Here is a 15,364-nt window from a genome sequence, read left to right as displayed (position 1 = left end):
TTTAATATTTAACCTTCTTATCTTGTCTCATTTTATAACATCTTGTTTTACCAACTCAATAAAGATCATGTTATTACTTTTTCATCACATTAGTAAAGTGTTTCATTTCATCAGTTTTTTTCGAATAGTAAATCTTATCCCATCTTGTTTGATTACTCTCTTACATCTCTTTTTGTATTGACATGTTGTTCATTCTGTCTTATCTCATTTACACTCTAATGTCACCCCTTCTTATCTCATCATCATATCATCTCATCTTGCTCAAATGTATGTCTTCTTGTGTTATTTAATCTCAGTTTCATTTTATCAGTATAGTTTTCATCTACTGTAATAAGATAAGTTTCTTTATTGATCTCTTGTAGGGGAAATTCAAGTTGGCACAGCAGCACGGGAGAATGTAAGGCAAAGAGTAAAGAAAAATGAATTAAATTCAAGAAAATAAAATAAAATATTACAAGCCTGTGTCTATATGTGCAGTGTTCCTGAAAGTATTTTGTATGTGCAAATAGGAGGTACTAGGTACTGTGGTGTGGTGGAGAATCAGATGGCACAAATGAGCCTCCCAAGAACACGGCTGTATATATATATATAATATAATTTCATGTTCTACTATCTCTGTCTCACCATTATTGTCTCATTTCATCTCATTAATTAAATGAGAGTTAATTTCATTACAACACAACTCATCTACTCTCACCTCTTCTTTCCTTATACATTCATTGTATCTCCTTTTCTCATCCCACCTGTGAGATGTGCGTCTAATCTGCACACTTAATCCCATTTTGTCTCATCTTGTCTAGTCTCATATATCAGCTGTACTGAACTCAGCCGCATCTTGACAGTTGGAGGTAAATGCCAGTCAGTAAAATGGAAACAAGCAGTCTGAGAATCCCCCCGGTGTGAAAACATGACGAACATATCACAACACTGTGAGTAAACCGAGGGCCTCCTTCACTCTTTCCCTCTCGTGAGCTCTCTATCCACCTCTTGGCCTTCCTCTCCCTCCCTCACACACTTATCTTTCCTCTCCCTCTCTCACAGACTTGTGGTTATTCATATATCTGCTGTGTTTGTGACAGCAGGCTGTGTTTGCTGAGCAGCTTTTACCCGACCACCACCACTGCCCCACCCATCAACACATCAACCCCTCTTAACCTTTGACCTTGACAACAACACCTACTTACTAAAACACGCACATGCGCACATACACACACACACACACACTCTTCACACCTCTTTTTCTGTTAGCTTTGTCCATCTCTGACGTCGATTGCCTTTCAATGGAGCTGATTAACAGGTATAATTCACTCAGGGCTCAGGGCCAGGATCTGTAAATAATGGGTGTGCATTCCTGGTTGTGTGGTGTTGTTCGGTAAGTCGACTGCATTCAGATAAATAATTAAATTAAATTAAAAATAATCTATCCCAACAAGTGTTTTAAATCTCAACTTTAAGTCTTCCTTTGTGCAAACAAAGAACACTTATATTTAAAGTCTATGAACATGTCATGAACAATTTTGAGGAATTATTAATTTAGCAAATCATTTTGCAGTGCTAACAATGCAAACGGTCTTTATTATTTTAGTCAAGAGACTGACATTAGAACTGATACTTTATAACCAAAAAGTACCTCCACATATTCTGTAGATCTTACTTATCCAGGCTTGATTGCGCTGTCAGTCAAATATACAGTCCACTGTAAATACTCCAGTACTTCCAGAGAAAATTGTGATAGATCTATCCAAGTGTATCATGTATTACAAATTGTAACAAAATTTTGAGTAATTCGGCAAAACAAAATGCAAATGAATTGTCAGTAGTTAGTTCACAACTCCAATTCTTAAGTCAGAAAACCAGAAGAAGAAGGCAACGCAACAAGCTGACCTGATAAAAAGAATCCCAGTCGAACCACAAACAATGGTCGCCGGTCGACTGTTGTGTTGGGTTGTTTCTTCGTATAGCCGTCAATGTCAGTCGAATTTGGTCAAACCACACCCACTCAGTCCTTGTGAAGCAGATTCACTGAGTTTGGAGTGTTCTTAATGAATAATAAATAATAAATAATGTTTTAAGTTTAGCTTTGATTTTTTCTTATTAAGTGAAATACTTAAAGGTCCTGTGTGTAACATTTAAGAGGATCCCAACATAAATATAATAGTCATAGGTATGTTTTCATTAGTGTATAATCACCTGGAAATAAGAATTATTGTTTTCGTTACCTTAGAATGAGCCAAATACTGGCTCTAGATAGAAGGCGAGCTGTATTCAGTTGGTTGCAATCTGCAAATTCACAACTAGATGCCCCTAAATCCTCTAAACTGGTCCTTTAAGAATTAAAACCAAGATTTCAGGGGCTTTTAAAACACAGCTTTACAATGATGCTCCACTAATCTATCTGTGCATCAGTGACTTTGACTCTAAAGTTTGTTGTTTGTTTGAATTCACATGGACTATCAGGGTGTGTGTTCTGTCCAGCAAGTTACTGTATTCTCACAATTACATTTTATAGTCCATCAATCGAAACAGCCAAATATGTTGAAGACTGCACGTAGCTATTGCCATGGAAGAACAACAAACATTGAAAATGATGTAGATTTGGTTCCCTAATTCCCAAAAATATGCAGTTTGGATCGGATGCCATCTAGCTTACTCTGCCGGCATGTTTTTCCTTCTTCATCCAGATCCTCCAAGTGTAACTTTAGTTCAACAGGAACTTCTAGCCCAGAGCCAAATTCCTCTAGTCCCACCACCCACAATTTATTACCCACCATTACAGAAACCGAGAATCAAATACCTACCAGTGTACTAACCCAGACTCTAATTCCTATGGTTCCATCATGGTGAGGCCTCAGAGTTAAATCCTTACCACTGCATAACAATAACTAGAGCTGAAGCTTGGCGTGGCCTTGCAACCAGCGTGCATGTGTGTCTCCATTTGTGTGTATGTGTGTGTGGTCTGACCAGTGCCCACATCCTTCCAGAGCAACAACATGGCCACCTAGGAGACACACATCCATTCCTCAATTACCTCCCAGCCTTCCTCCGTCCCTACCTCCATCCTCCTTCATTCTTCATCCCCACCAACGGAGAGGTGGCTGGAGGTTATGACGTCTGTTGCAGTATGTACGTAGGTCACCATAGTTTGCCTTCCTGCATTTTTTCTCCTGGTTACATTCATCTCTACAAACAGTCTCCTACACATATAGGAGATGATTTGAGGTGAGCAAACCAGGATGGTATTTAACTTGTTCACACAGAAAATATTTGAGGTAGAAGCTGATGAACGCCTCCCTTGCTTTCTCCTGCGTGAGAAAAGAATAAATCAATTTGTGCTGTAATCAGAGATGTCTGCAGGATGAGAAACTAGGAGTTCAGGAAATTGTTAACACAAATCACCCTCCAATATCAATCTCAGTTTTATAGTCAGGATTTAAACCACAAGGCTAAACTATATGGAACAAGTAGCCATAGAAACAAGTTACTCTAGGGAAACAGAGAATAGAACTGAGATTGGAGCAATAGGACTTTTTTCAGTCCAAACTGGTTAGTTTTTCACCTAGACAATATTGTGGTGTCCCTGCAATGCAAAAATGAACACACAGGCCCGTGAGGCATTTACAATAATAGCTTGAGAAACTGCAGAGTATGAGACATGAACAAGTAGCTAAAAGCAATACAGCAACACAACTGAAAATGTCTCAAACTGGAAAATTATATTTCAAACTGCAGAGGTAATAAAGTCATGGGATATCCAGTGATAAGTCAAAAGCAGCAAGACTTTCATCGTAGTTTTCCAGATGTTTGAAAATGACTTAAACCTGCAAGAAGTTATTATTTGGCCATTTTGGTGCAACGCATCAAGACAACACAACACTGACATATTATTAACTTATAATGTTGATGTTGTGTGAATATTTACACATCCAGCAGAGACAGACCAATATTAGCATTAATTTGAAGTATGGTGTCTGGCCAATTCCATTTTATTCTCCAAAACAGACTCTTGAGGCAAATATCTGGCTCTTTCAATGCTAAATGCTCCACTATATTCACCAGGTAGTTGCTAACTTTGTCTGTCTGCTGTTTGTTGCTGGGCGTGAAGGAAAAACCAGTGCAGTACCAGGACGAAAATCCAAAACAGTGAGTTTAAAGACACTAAAAGGCTCTGTAGGGCTGAGGGGGAATTACAGTCGGGTGATGATTCTCTAAAGGCTCGTTGCTATGAGCGACCCGCACATTTCATATAGTCATTTGATCCATTGATTGATTAGTGCAGCCTTAAAGATACTTAATCAGAACTGAAAAACTCAGATATGTGGTGGCACACTACTAGATATTGCATGAGGCATGAATTGAGGCTGCAAGAACAAGGTCTTACTCCCATAATTCTTTACTAATTCATTTTTTCTGCAGATTTTTTTTTGCAGATGTGATACAGGTTGGACACTAAAAAGGTTTTGAGGGTATCATATATAGATGTCTTAACTTTTTTTGCTCCTTTGGGGTCCTTTGACCAGGCACTTTAGTAAATATGAGCATGCTGCATGCTGTTTACTGACATCACATCACATGGTTTCTGGTTATTGAAGTTTTTTCGACATTTACCACTATGCTCCCACCAGCAGCCACCAACATATTAAGTTTCCCGCTGTAGGCTTAAATATGAGAGGCTGTCCAAGTTCAAAAACACAGTATCTGCTCTTCTTTGATGTTAGTAGTTGATGTTTTTCATCGCAGAGGGAATAAACAGTTCGGCACAGGTGTGCTGAGGGGTTTCTTCAGCATGCGAGCTTGGAATTTAAACTTTGAAACAGCAGGTGAGTGCAGCGGTTTCCTCTCACTGTGGAACATCCTGTCACATAACTGAGAGCTACTTCCTCTTCAGAAAAACATCAATATTTACCAGAATACACAGAAGCCTCTAAATCTAAAAAACCCCCTTACCCGCAAGCATGTTTTTCTGTTCTAGTGCCAGTTGTCATCCAACCAGTGCCAGCTCTACCACATCTTTATTTATGACTTCTTTTCCCCCTACATATTCCTTTTCAGAGAGAGGACATTTTAACAGCAAACACTCTGCATTCCTCCTGCTGGACCCAAGCTGGACTCCAAAGTTAAGTTTACATTCCTGGGCTGCTGGGAGGAATGCTGCCCTCTAGGGCTCTGGACCAGACCTGAGGATTACAAGTTAGGCATCATGGATGGAGACTGGGATGCTCAGTTACAGGTACGTTTTAAAGATGCCAACAACACAGGCTCATTTACACAGACTTTAATGGTTTGACTTTCAACTTTCTGTGGCACTGGTCAGATCTGCAGAGGCGTTGATGCTTTATTAATAATTTGAAGTTACTTTGTCACTCATGGAAAATTAAAATGTCTGATGCAATCTTAAGACTGGTGTGATACTCAGACAATACTTTCTTGGGTCTCTGTAAATAGGTCTGTTCTAAATGAAGGGATAACTTCTGTTACAAGTTGACGCTATATTAATAAAACTGATACTCCATGAAACAGTGTAGTCCAGTATTCAGCAAGCCTGAGGCTAAATTTAACAGACCCCAAATACATTTTCTATTTATTAACTGACTTATTAGTACTCAGGATAATGTGCCCTACAGCACTCAAATTATGTCCCTCTTAAGTAACCCGTCCAAATACATGTTGATCACCATTACCCTGACGTGAATGGAGTTTCTATTAACACGATTGTCCTGAAAGAGTGCTGACATCCTGTGTGCCTTGGCAAGCCCTAAAAATAGTGAGGGCATCTTCATAGATACAGCACTGTAGATGTGCTGTAATGGAGAGGAAAGGACAGGAGAGAGGAGGAGAAAAGAGAGGAAGAGAGGATGGTTAAAAATAGGATTCAGTTATGACAAGGACAAGGCTATTGCTAACACGACTTCAACTGGAAAAATAATGTACTACTGTAGAGCTATTACTGCTCTATCTGATCATTATTATTAGCTGATCAGCACACCAGAGCAGAGCAGGGATTCATTGTCCCACTCAAGGACATTTCTGCACGGTGGCTGCTGAAGGGCTTGAAACCGAGCAACCACTTTTAAGGACAGACTGGACTTTGATCTAAGCTAATTAACATGGATCGGACCAGAAAAATCTCACTCTGGAGAGATCAAAGCCCTAACTGGCTGCATTAAAGATCTGATGGGATTTAGCTTGGTTTTATTTTATTGCTATATAATGTGATATATTATTCTAATAACACGTTTACCCCTTGCATTTGTGTACACTTATAAACAGTGGTTGAATTACAGTATACTGTGGAGCTATTGTATAACTGTACCTTCAATAATGCCAATACAGGGTGATGGCATTATGTAGTGGTATGTTGTGGACATACAGTATACATACTTACTTATGGTAAGCTGTCCAGCACTGCCCCCTGCTGGCAGAAAGAATTACTTAAATTTTTTTTTAAAAACAAATAAATAAATATAACCATTTAGCAAATGCACAATTCAGGAGGTATAAGATGTGATTTAGAAGTTATCTTACTGTGTACAACTGTTGAAAATGAAAATGAATGCATATTTAATAAACCAACAACAACTTCATTATGTCAAAACAATTTCTTTAATGGTTTGCAAGTGTTGTATTTCTTCCACTATGTAGTTTTTGTAGTATTCCTATTATAGCCTCTGATAATGTGGTTGCTAGTCTTCCTCGGGTCTCAAAATAAACACAAATGGCACAAATGGCATGAAATAAAACAAAAACACAAGTTAGTTTAAAACAGCTTCTTTTTTGGCTTCTTAATGAAAAGGAAAACTACAAGCAACTTATTATTTCCTCCAAACCTTTTTCTAATGACGTACCTAAAAGACCTGACAGTGAGCTCACTGTTTGCCCAGATGAGTTATTTCATCAACATATCTGCATCACAGCAGAGTGAAACTTCTATGTACAGTCCTCCAGCGAGTCCAACCCCTGTCATTATATTTTCTACATCAGCAGGCAAGAAAAACAGCCTCTGTGCCCCAGAAACAATATGTTATTATATAGGAGGAGACAGGTTTTAACAGGTTACTTCCAACAACAAGTTCAGCCTTGATACCTGTCTGTTATAATGACATGTGGATTGCTGTTTTGCATTTTTCTGAAATTAAACAGTAAAAGAAATGTAAAAGAAAATAACATGTCAGTTGAAAAGAAAAACTGAATAAGCTCCCATATCCACCTCTAACCAAACCAAACTTCCTTTGCAGTACTTTTTACCCGGTCAAACTTTCCTCTTCCTCCTCAGCTGAGACATTTCTGTTTGGAAGGAAAATCCTGCTCAGCTCTTTGTAGCAACCTGCTACTTTCTGTGTGTGTAACCAGCCCAAAATACTCCCTGTCCTACTGACGCCCAGTTCAACCCATTTTCTGCCCAAGTGATGTATTTACAACACAGTGTCCAAATCCTCCTCATCTCTCTTTCCGCCAAGGAAACTTTTGCCTTCTGCGTCACAGCAGACTGTTACTTCCACATCCCAATCCAACTCCAACACCGTCTGTTCTGACATATACAAGCTAACTCCTGTCTGCTCCTTGATCTCATCCTCATGGCTGCCTAAGACTTACTTTCTTCAGTTCAAACTGGAAATGAGATGACATAATGTGTTTATAACTCACTATAATCGAGCACTTTTAACAAAAGGTGAAGGCCTACTACAGGGATCTGTCATTGGTCCTCTTTTTTTTTTATATGCTTTTGGGTTGTTCTTGTATGCACAAAATGCTGAGTTCATTATCTTCTCAAGAAACAGGAACAAGATCTTGCATCATTTGCAGATACAATTAAAAATTGTTTGAGTTCAGCAAGTTTTCACTGCCAATATAAATTTACTGTTCTCTACTGGTGGATACGGAGTTATACAGAAGGAGCTGAGTTAAATGTCTGGGTCAGAAAGGTAGTCATCAAGCAGTTACTGAGGTAGCAAGACCATTACTTCATGTTCCTATCCAGTCTCCACTTTACTAACCTCTATGCAGCTGCTGCATTTACAATTCCACTAACTCTGTGCATTCAAAGGTCGCAAAATAAATAAGATCTTATATAAGAAAGAGGCCATCGAACCCAGATCTGTAACTCTCTCCAACTCTTGCGAAGCGACCTGTCTACTGACTCTCATCCAGCAACCTGCCGGTCTTTTTCTCATTTATTAAACTTTGAATGTAAAACTAACTATTGAATAACAATCTGTGCAACAGTTACACTATATAGTACTAGAGGAACACTGTATAATAGGTTTAACTCAAAGAAGCAGTATGTGGGATTATTTAAATACAAAATCTAATATACTGTATTTGTACTGCACAATAATGTAGCCATGTATAATAATTAAAGGACCAGTGTGCAGTGAGGTTGCAGATTGCAACTAACTGAATACTACTTGCTTTTCAAGTGTGTAGGGGAAACTAAGGTGGCAACAAAACACAAAAGGCCAGTGTTAGGTTTGTCCGTTCTGAGTTACTGTAGAAACATGCCGGTTTAACATGCCGGACTCTGCAGAAGAGGATCAATTTCCTCTATAGATAAAAACGTCTCATTCTAAGGTAAAAGAAACACAGTTGCTTTGTTCAGGTGATTATACACTAATGAAAAGATACCTATGAATATTATATTTAATTTCTCCTACACATTATGCACTGGACCTTTAAGGAAACTCTTTGAGTTGCCTTCATATTAGACAAGAGTAATAAACTTTAATGGGTAAATTATAATTTAATTTAAAATAAAAAACACATTTCTTCAATACAAATCACTCTTCACATTTGAAGTCCAGTACATTCAGGTAATTTATTCAGCACATGGTAGGCAGCTAAATCTCAGTATTAAAAATATACATATGATCATCATTTTACATTTGGGTGAAATAGTTGTAGCAAATAATTATTAGTGTTTGCTTTAACTTACTATACTTTGGGTTACTTCAAGTTTGGTTTCTTTATGTTAGGATTATAGCGACATGTACTGTTGTCAGTCACAGAAACATAATGATAACTATCAGAACCTTTCTATGAGTAAAGCCCCTACATACAAACTGTCTAACCAATCACATAATTGAAGACATCAGTGTGGTGTGCAGGGCCTTTGCATGAAGCATCCGCAAGTACTGTAGGTCAAAACAAACCATAAAACACATATACACAACTATAACTTGACCTCCACAATCTACACGTTGCACTTACATTCTTTGTGTGTGGAATCTCCTTGCAGCAATCTGCACAAAAATCAAAATCTAAAAATCTAACTGTAATGTCTGATAGTCGAGTGTAATATAGTGAGGATGGGTATCTACAGTATTTCTTTATTCATTAATAGAATACCACATGGATTTGAATAGAAATTAACTATTAATTTAAATTATTCATAAACTTCAAATGTAGGAGATAAATAGAGGGTATAAACTGAATGTAGTTTGGCTGCGTTGTACTATGGACCAGGGCTGGCTTTTGATGCTGCCAAATTTAAATAGTTCAATTGATTTATAGTTTCATTGTGGATAATCTTCTAGCATGTGGGTTTTTCATATCTAACCTGATAAAGGAAAGCATCTGCAGCAAATTGACATCTTGAAGAGACTGACCTGAAGGTTAATCGCCTCTTACCCGCCTAGCAGCAACTTGCCGCTTCATTGCACCCAGAAGCATTGTCTGTACTGTAATTGATACAACATTAAGAGCTGGTGGAGCCAACATGGCCACTACTGAACACAGCAATCCTCCACCTTTGTTTACACCTCCCTCTTCAAAGTAAATCATACCTAAATCAGACACTAATAATTCAATTGAAGCTGATTATAACAATAAAGCTACCAGCAAATTTTGTTTTCACAGTGAAGGAGTGTGCGGTCCTGTCAACAAGGACTTCAATATTTTAAAAATATAATCAACTCAAAGACAGACAGAAAGTCTCGATGACTCCCCTCATGGGGGGGGGGGGGGGNNATGCGTAAAAAAAAGGGGGGGGGGGGGGGGGGGGGAGAAAGGGAGGAGAGAGGAGGGACGGTGTTTCTTCCTTTTTCCGGGCAGATGACTAAACAGGAGAGGTAGAGGACAGGAAGAAGAAGCCCTCATGATTTGACAGCGCCCCAGATGATGAGTCCAATAACGGTAGCAGCTACAGCCAACACTATCATCAGGATGCATATCTTCTTCCGGGAGCTCCGCTGGGGGGAGAAAAAAAGACGCAGAATGGTTTTTACGTGTAATAAATAAGTGTAATCTGAATTTAGAGAGAGACAGGTTGATTTACTCGGATGGTCTGAAGTGACTCACAGCCACTGCATGAATCACCCTGTGACTCAGCTTTTTATTTTATTTTCAGCTTTACGCCTCTTTCTCTAAGTTGTAGTCACCAAAACAAACTGACTAAGAACTCGGTTACACAAGGGAGTCCTTGTGCAGGAGGAGGAGGAGTCATACACTGCTACCTCAGAGACACCTACAGCAGCCAGTCTTGCTTACTGTAGATTTCTTAATTGGTCCACCAGTTACAAGCAAACTTTTCTAACATTTTTGAAATACATTTGCATGCCTCTCCTCTTCTTGTGCCTTTCCTCAATCCCTCTTTATGTGTATCTGCCCTCCTCATTTCTGTTCATCACCCTCTCTGTCCTATTGAATTTTACCTGGTATTCCGCAGCACGTGCCAGCTGCTGTGTGGCGCTCTGGACACTCACATCTGCATTCTCGACATTGGCTTCTATGCTGTCTGCAGGACACACAGAAAACACACACATTGTTAATGCAGGAAGGTGGGAAAAACAGGAGGGGGAGCACATGTGGCTCAAATCTACAAACTTATATTTTCACAGTCATTAGAGAAGTAGACGGGTTAGCACAGAAAATCACTTGGAGTTCACTGGAGTTTTTTTGGTGGACTCTATCCAAAGGTTGCAAAGTCTGTCTACCAGCATCTACTAATTCACATGTCAGACCTTGTTTGTTTTGAGACGGAGCCAATCGAGCTGTTTCCCTGTGTTTCTAGTCTGAGTGCTGACCGAAGCTAACCAGATGCTGACTGTAGCCTCATGTTTACCGTGCAGAGTGGTATTGATCCTCTCATCGAACTCTCAGCAACAGAGAGTAATAGGCAAATTTCTCAAAACACATTTGAGTAAAGCTGCCATTTCCTGCTCAAATATTTTGATTAAAAACAACTATGATGATATGATGTGGGTCATCTCTATAAAGAAAAACCTGTGGTGCAAGTTTGAAAGTTATATTTGACTTTTTTTAGCTAATGTGTTCAGGATAAGATAAGAAAACATATTTTTTTTCCATGAATAAAAGGTGGCGTATGTTATAAGACCGTTGACCCAGCACATGTTCCTGTTGTCATTAAGTAGATGTTTCAGTTGTAAGTTTATTAGACTATTATTGGAGGAAGAGACAAGTAATCTAGGGACAGGTGACTGAAGCTCACCTATCATGTCTCCCTGCTCATGGACCATCATCCCCAGGTCCTTGAAGATGTCATTGATATCTGTGATGTCAGCCTGAATCAAGCAACATAAAGAAAGATGGTTCATGTGAAAGGTGTCACACATGTGTGAGTGGGGAACACAGAAAACACAGAGCTGATGAGATGCTGTACATATAAGTGGCCATGCTGGTATGGACATTCTTAACTGTACCTCCAACTGCCTGATGGACGACTCTCTCTCCTGGATCAGCCTCAAGTCTTCTTCAGTGATGGCCTCAGCCTGAGCCTGAGCCTGGGAATCACTGCAAGAACAAATGCAGATTAATAAAAATAATAATAATAATGATAGTGACAGAAATGATCATACCGATCATAAATAATGGACCTACCTATGAAAAGGAGACACATTTCCAAAGCTGTCATCAGGCTGTCCTCCCTGTAAAAGGAAATAAGAAGTTTGCATAAACATACTTGTGTGCTTGTTACTGCAAATATAATGCATAGAACGTTCTTTACTGTGATTATGGGTACAGCAATGTCAGTATGTACTGGGTGCTATAAAACCTACAGTGCCCATGGCCTCATTAAACATAATTTGAAGTAAGTAAGCAGCACAACGTATTGTCAAGAATGTATGTGTGGTGACATACAGCAAATAAAACCAGCCGAGATACGTTCCTTACCAACCATTTAAAGCAGTAAGGAACTGTTCCTGCTTATCAGCATAAGCACAGCAGATACAGATACTTTTCTGTGCAGTGAGATAAGCGGTGAGGGAACAGAGTTGCCAAGCAAGCACACTCTCCTGAGGGAACCGGTGTCTAAAACAGTCACAATTAAAGGCACTGTCTGTGGCACAGTAATGTGAGCACTGAATCTTGTGAAACTTCTCTTGTAAACACTAAGTTTAAATAAATATGAATACACAGCTTCAGTAGAGAAACCAACAACAGAAATAGGACGGGATGCCTCATTTCACAGGTGTTGAGATGTTTGTATGATCTGACAAAAGACACTGAGGGCTCTGTTTCCCAACTCAGTATTAAGATAAAGTATCAATCTTAGTAGGCTGCCTCTGTATCTTTTGCCTTGTTGAATGCTGCTTTCAACTGTTCTTACCTAAATATGCTTCCTTCATGTAAAGCCTCAATATTGTTATTGGGCCATGTGGCAGAGGGGCCAGAAAAAGGACACTTTTCACAAGCAAGGCTGCTATATGGATAATGGGACACTCACTAATGTATTATTTAATCCCTGTCTTTATCAAAGGTGTACACCATGACCTTGTGACCTTGCACAGCGGGTTACTCACCGACACCCTGGAGCTGGCTCTGACTCTGGCCACAAACTCTCTCTCTTTGTCGGCTGCCTGCCGCTGGATCTTTTGGAAGCTGTTCAGGGCGGCGGAGAAGTCATTCAACAGACGCTCTTTCTGTATCTTTCTCTGCCGCTGAAACACACACAGAATAACAATGTTAACAGAGAGGCAGCAAAAAGACTGGGAAACAAGTGACTTCGAAAAGCTGAATTAAGTTACCTGGTCAGCGCCAACAGGAAGCGCACTGAATGTCTTGATCAGTCTGTCAGTCTCTTTCGCTAGCTGATTGCCTTGCTGCTGTTTCTGTTGTCTGGTGACCAAAGACAAATATTTTTTTATATATTCCATGAAGACAGAGAAATACTGGCCAGACAATATGAAAACAAACAGCTGAGAAGAGAAGTGGTAGAGATTCAGATGTTGAGTTTCCAATATCTGCATTAGGTTGCATTAGCTTTCAAATGCAATATCAGTATCAATGATTTCTGGACAACTTTCAGACAGGCATGATTAAAAAGTTTAGCAGTTTCTCCAACCTCTTCTGTACTACGATGTTCACCATAATAGATCAATTACACAAATGTGACCCCGAGCCCCCATAACTCACAGCGTCTGTCGTAGCTGGCTGCTGTCCTGCTCCGTTCCCAGCAGAGAAACTGCCCTCTGCAGCTCAGAGGCTGGTGAGGAAGAAAGACATTGTTTATCTGTACTGAAGTATCTTCATGTGTCTGATGATGTCTTCTTCTCTGAGTGTGTGTGTGTGTGTATTACTCAGCAGTGTCAGCTTCTGGATGTTGGAGCTGATGTTGTGGACCAAAGCACTGGGATCCTCTGGAGTCCCGGCATGGTAGGCCATGGTGGAGAGCTTGGAGGAAACACAACAACACAGACTGTCACTTCATTGATTTTTGAGCCAGACAGTCATTACTGCAGTTATTTCAGTGTGTTCTGTTTGTTCCTTTGGGCATCTCGGCTGAAAACCATTTGGTTAGGTTTTTTTTTTTTCCAATGACTATGCTTCCTTGTGTGGAAGCTTTAATAGAAGCAGGTTCAGGCTTCATGTAGACATCTAAAAAAAAAAACGTCTTCTCCAAAACAGCAAAAATATCTACTGTGATTATTTCACTGCCAGACAAAAAAAAAAAAATGAAAAACTAGACTAAAATATTGTTGTATAGCTGTAAAATAATAATGTTGCAGCATTAAAAATTAAAAAAATGTCCCTTAACTGGAACTATTGCCCACCTAGCTCAAACCATTCAAACAGCCCCATGTAGACCAACATTTAACAGGTGCTTTAGGTGACTGTTAAAAGCTTAAAATCCTTTGTTTTTTTTAATGCTCTTATTTACTGTATATGGAGCCCAGCAGGGTTGGGTGGAGGAATGTTTACTACAGCCAGTCATGCAGACTTCCTGTACTGTTGACTCAACAGGATTGAAACCATGGCCTGTATGCAAATAACCATCTGCTAAGAAACTCTCCAATGGAGTCAGCCCTGTTATTGCTACGGGCGAGAATAATGTCAATGCTTCTTACACTGAATGATGCCTTGTGCTTTAATAATAAAAAAAGCCCTCACAGTCTGTCTGTCCGTCCGTGTGTGTGTGTGTGTGTGTGTGTGTGTGTGTCCTTCTTCTTCAGCAACTGCCAGCGAGAAAAATGCGGAAATCACATGAGCTTTCCAATGACAAGTGGAGTTCAGAGCATACATGATCACTATTTCATTTAAACTCATTTGTTCAATAAGTGAACTTTCATTCCAGTGTTGACTCCGACACGCAGAAGTTAATGAAGTTACAATCAAAGTCGCAGCTCAATTTCAAGACTTTTTCTCTCTCGTTTTCCCGGAGAACACGTTTCATTTCTTCGCTCCTGGAGATGAAAACCAGCACAATAAGATAGTGTGTGTCGTGGTGATGGATCAGTATTGTCTACCCTTTCTGAATGTTCAGCTCAGTTGTGTAAAAGTTTGGACTTTACCTTTGTTGAGAGTTGCAGCAGCAGCGGTGTATTTCCGGACTCTCTGCCACTCCCCCGTCACATGATGTGTGGAGCAGTGGAGTTAAAAGCATTGGTAGGAGTTACTGCATGGGCTGTGCTGGATGGAGCAGCGAAGTGAACTGAACATACATATTCTGATTACTTTTGTTCTACATGTATTTCTGCTTACAGTACTAAATCTACTCAGCTCAGTTAGTTTCAGTTTTTATCCAAAGATTCATAAATGTAAAAGTAAGACAGGTCTCTGTAATGGTGTGTTTTTAAATCATGTGTCAGATCTTTTACTGAAATAAAGGGAGAAATACCACACTGTGAAAATACGCCACTGCAAGTAAAAGTATGTAAGTATTACTTGATTTAAAATTGACTTAAACTATCAAAAGTGAAAGTACTCATTCTGCAGTAAAGTGGTCCCTGCCAGTATTTTAAGAAGAAAAAGAAGAAGTATACTTTATTAATCCCCTAGGGGAAATTGTTCTTTTCACTCTTTTTTTATACACACACACAGGCTGAAATACACACTTCATGCACTTGTGGACATGCAAACAGGGAGAGAGATGGTGGAGTGATGGGGCTCCCACGTTACCAGCGCCCCATGAGCA

General features: G+C 39.5%; 1 protein-coding gene across 1 annotated transcript; it reads right to left on the bottom strand.

The window, feature by feature from the left end:
- Positions 1–9,981: 9,981 nt before the first annotated feature.
- On the bottom strand, positions 9,982–14,859 carry stx7l (syntaxin 7-like; the record flags this gene model as incomplete). The annotated part of the gene is given in 10 exon segments (XM_035679105.1): positions 9,982–10,181; positions 10,644–10,726; positions 11,441–11,513; positions 11,652–11,742; positions 11,830–11,876; positions 12,753–12,890; positions 12,978–13,068; positions 13,366–13,435; positions 13,530–13,623; positions 14,742–14,859. Coding segments are annotated over 9 exon segments (774 nt in total). The 3' UTR covers positions 9,982–10,085.
- Positions 14,860–15,364: the final 505 nt, after the last annotated feature.

Source organism: Morone saxatilis, unplaced genomic scaffold (assembly GCF_004916995.1).
Source record: "Morone saxatilis isolate NCDOM2014 unplaced genomic scaffold, NCSU_SB_2.0 Contig7, whole genome shotgun sequence".
In the NCBI taxonomy this organism is placed as follows: Eukaryota; Metazoa; Chordata; class Actinopteri; family Moronidae; genus Morone; species Morone saxatilis.
The sequence above is the reverse complement of the archived record's forward strand: the minus strand, read 5'-3'. Positions and strand labels throughout refer to the sequence as shown.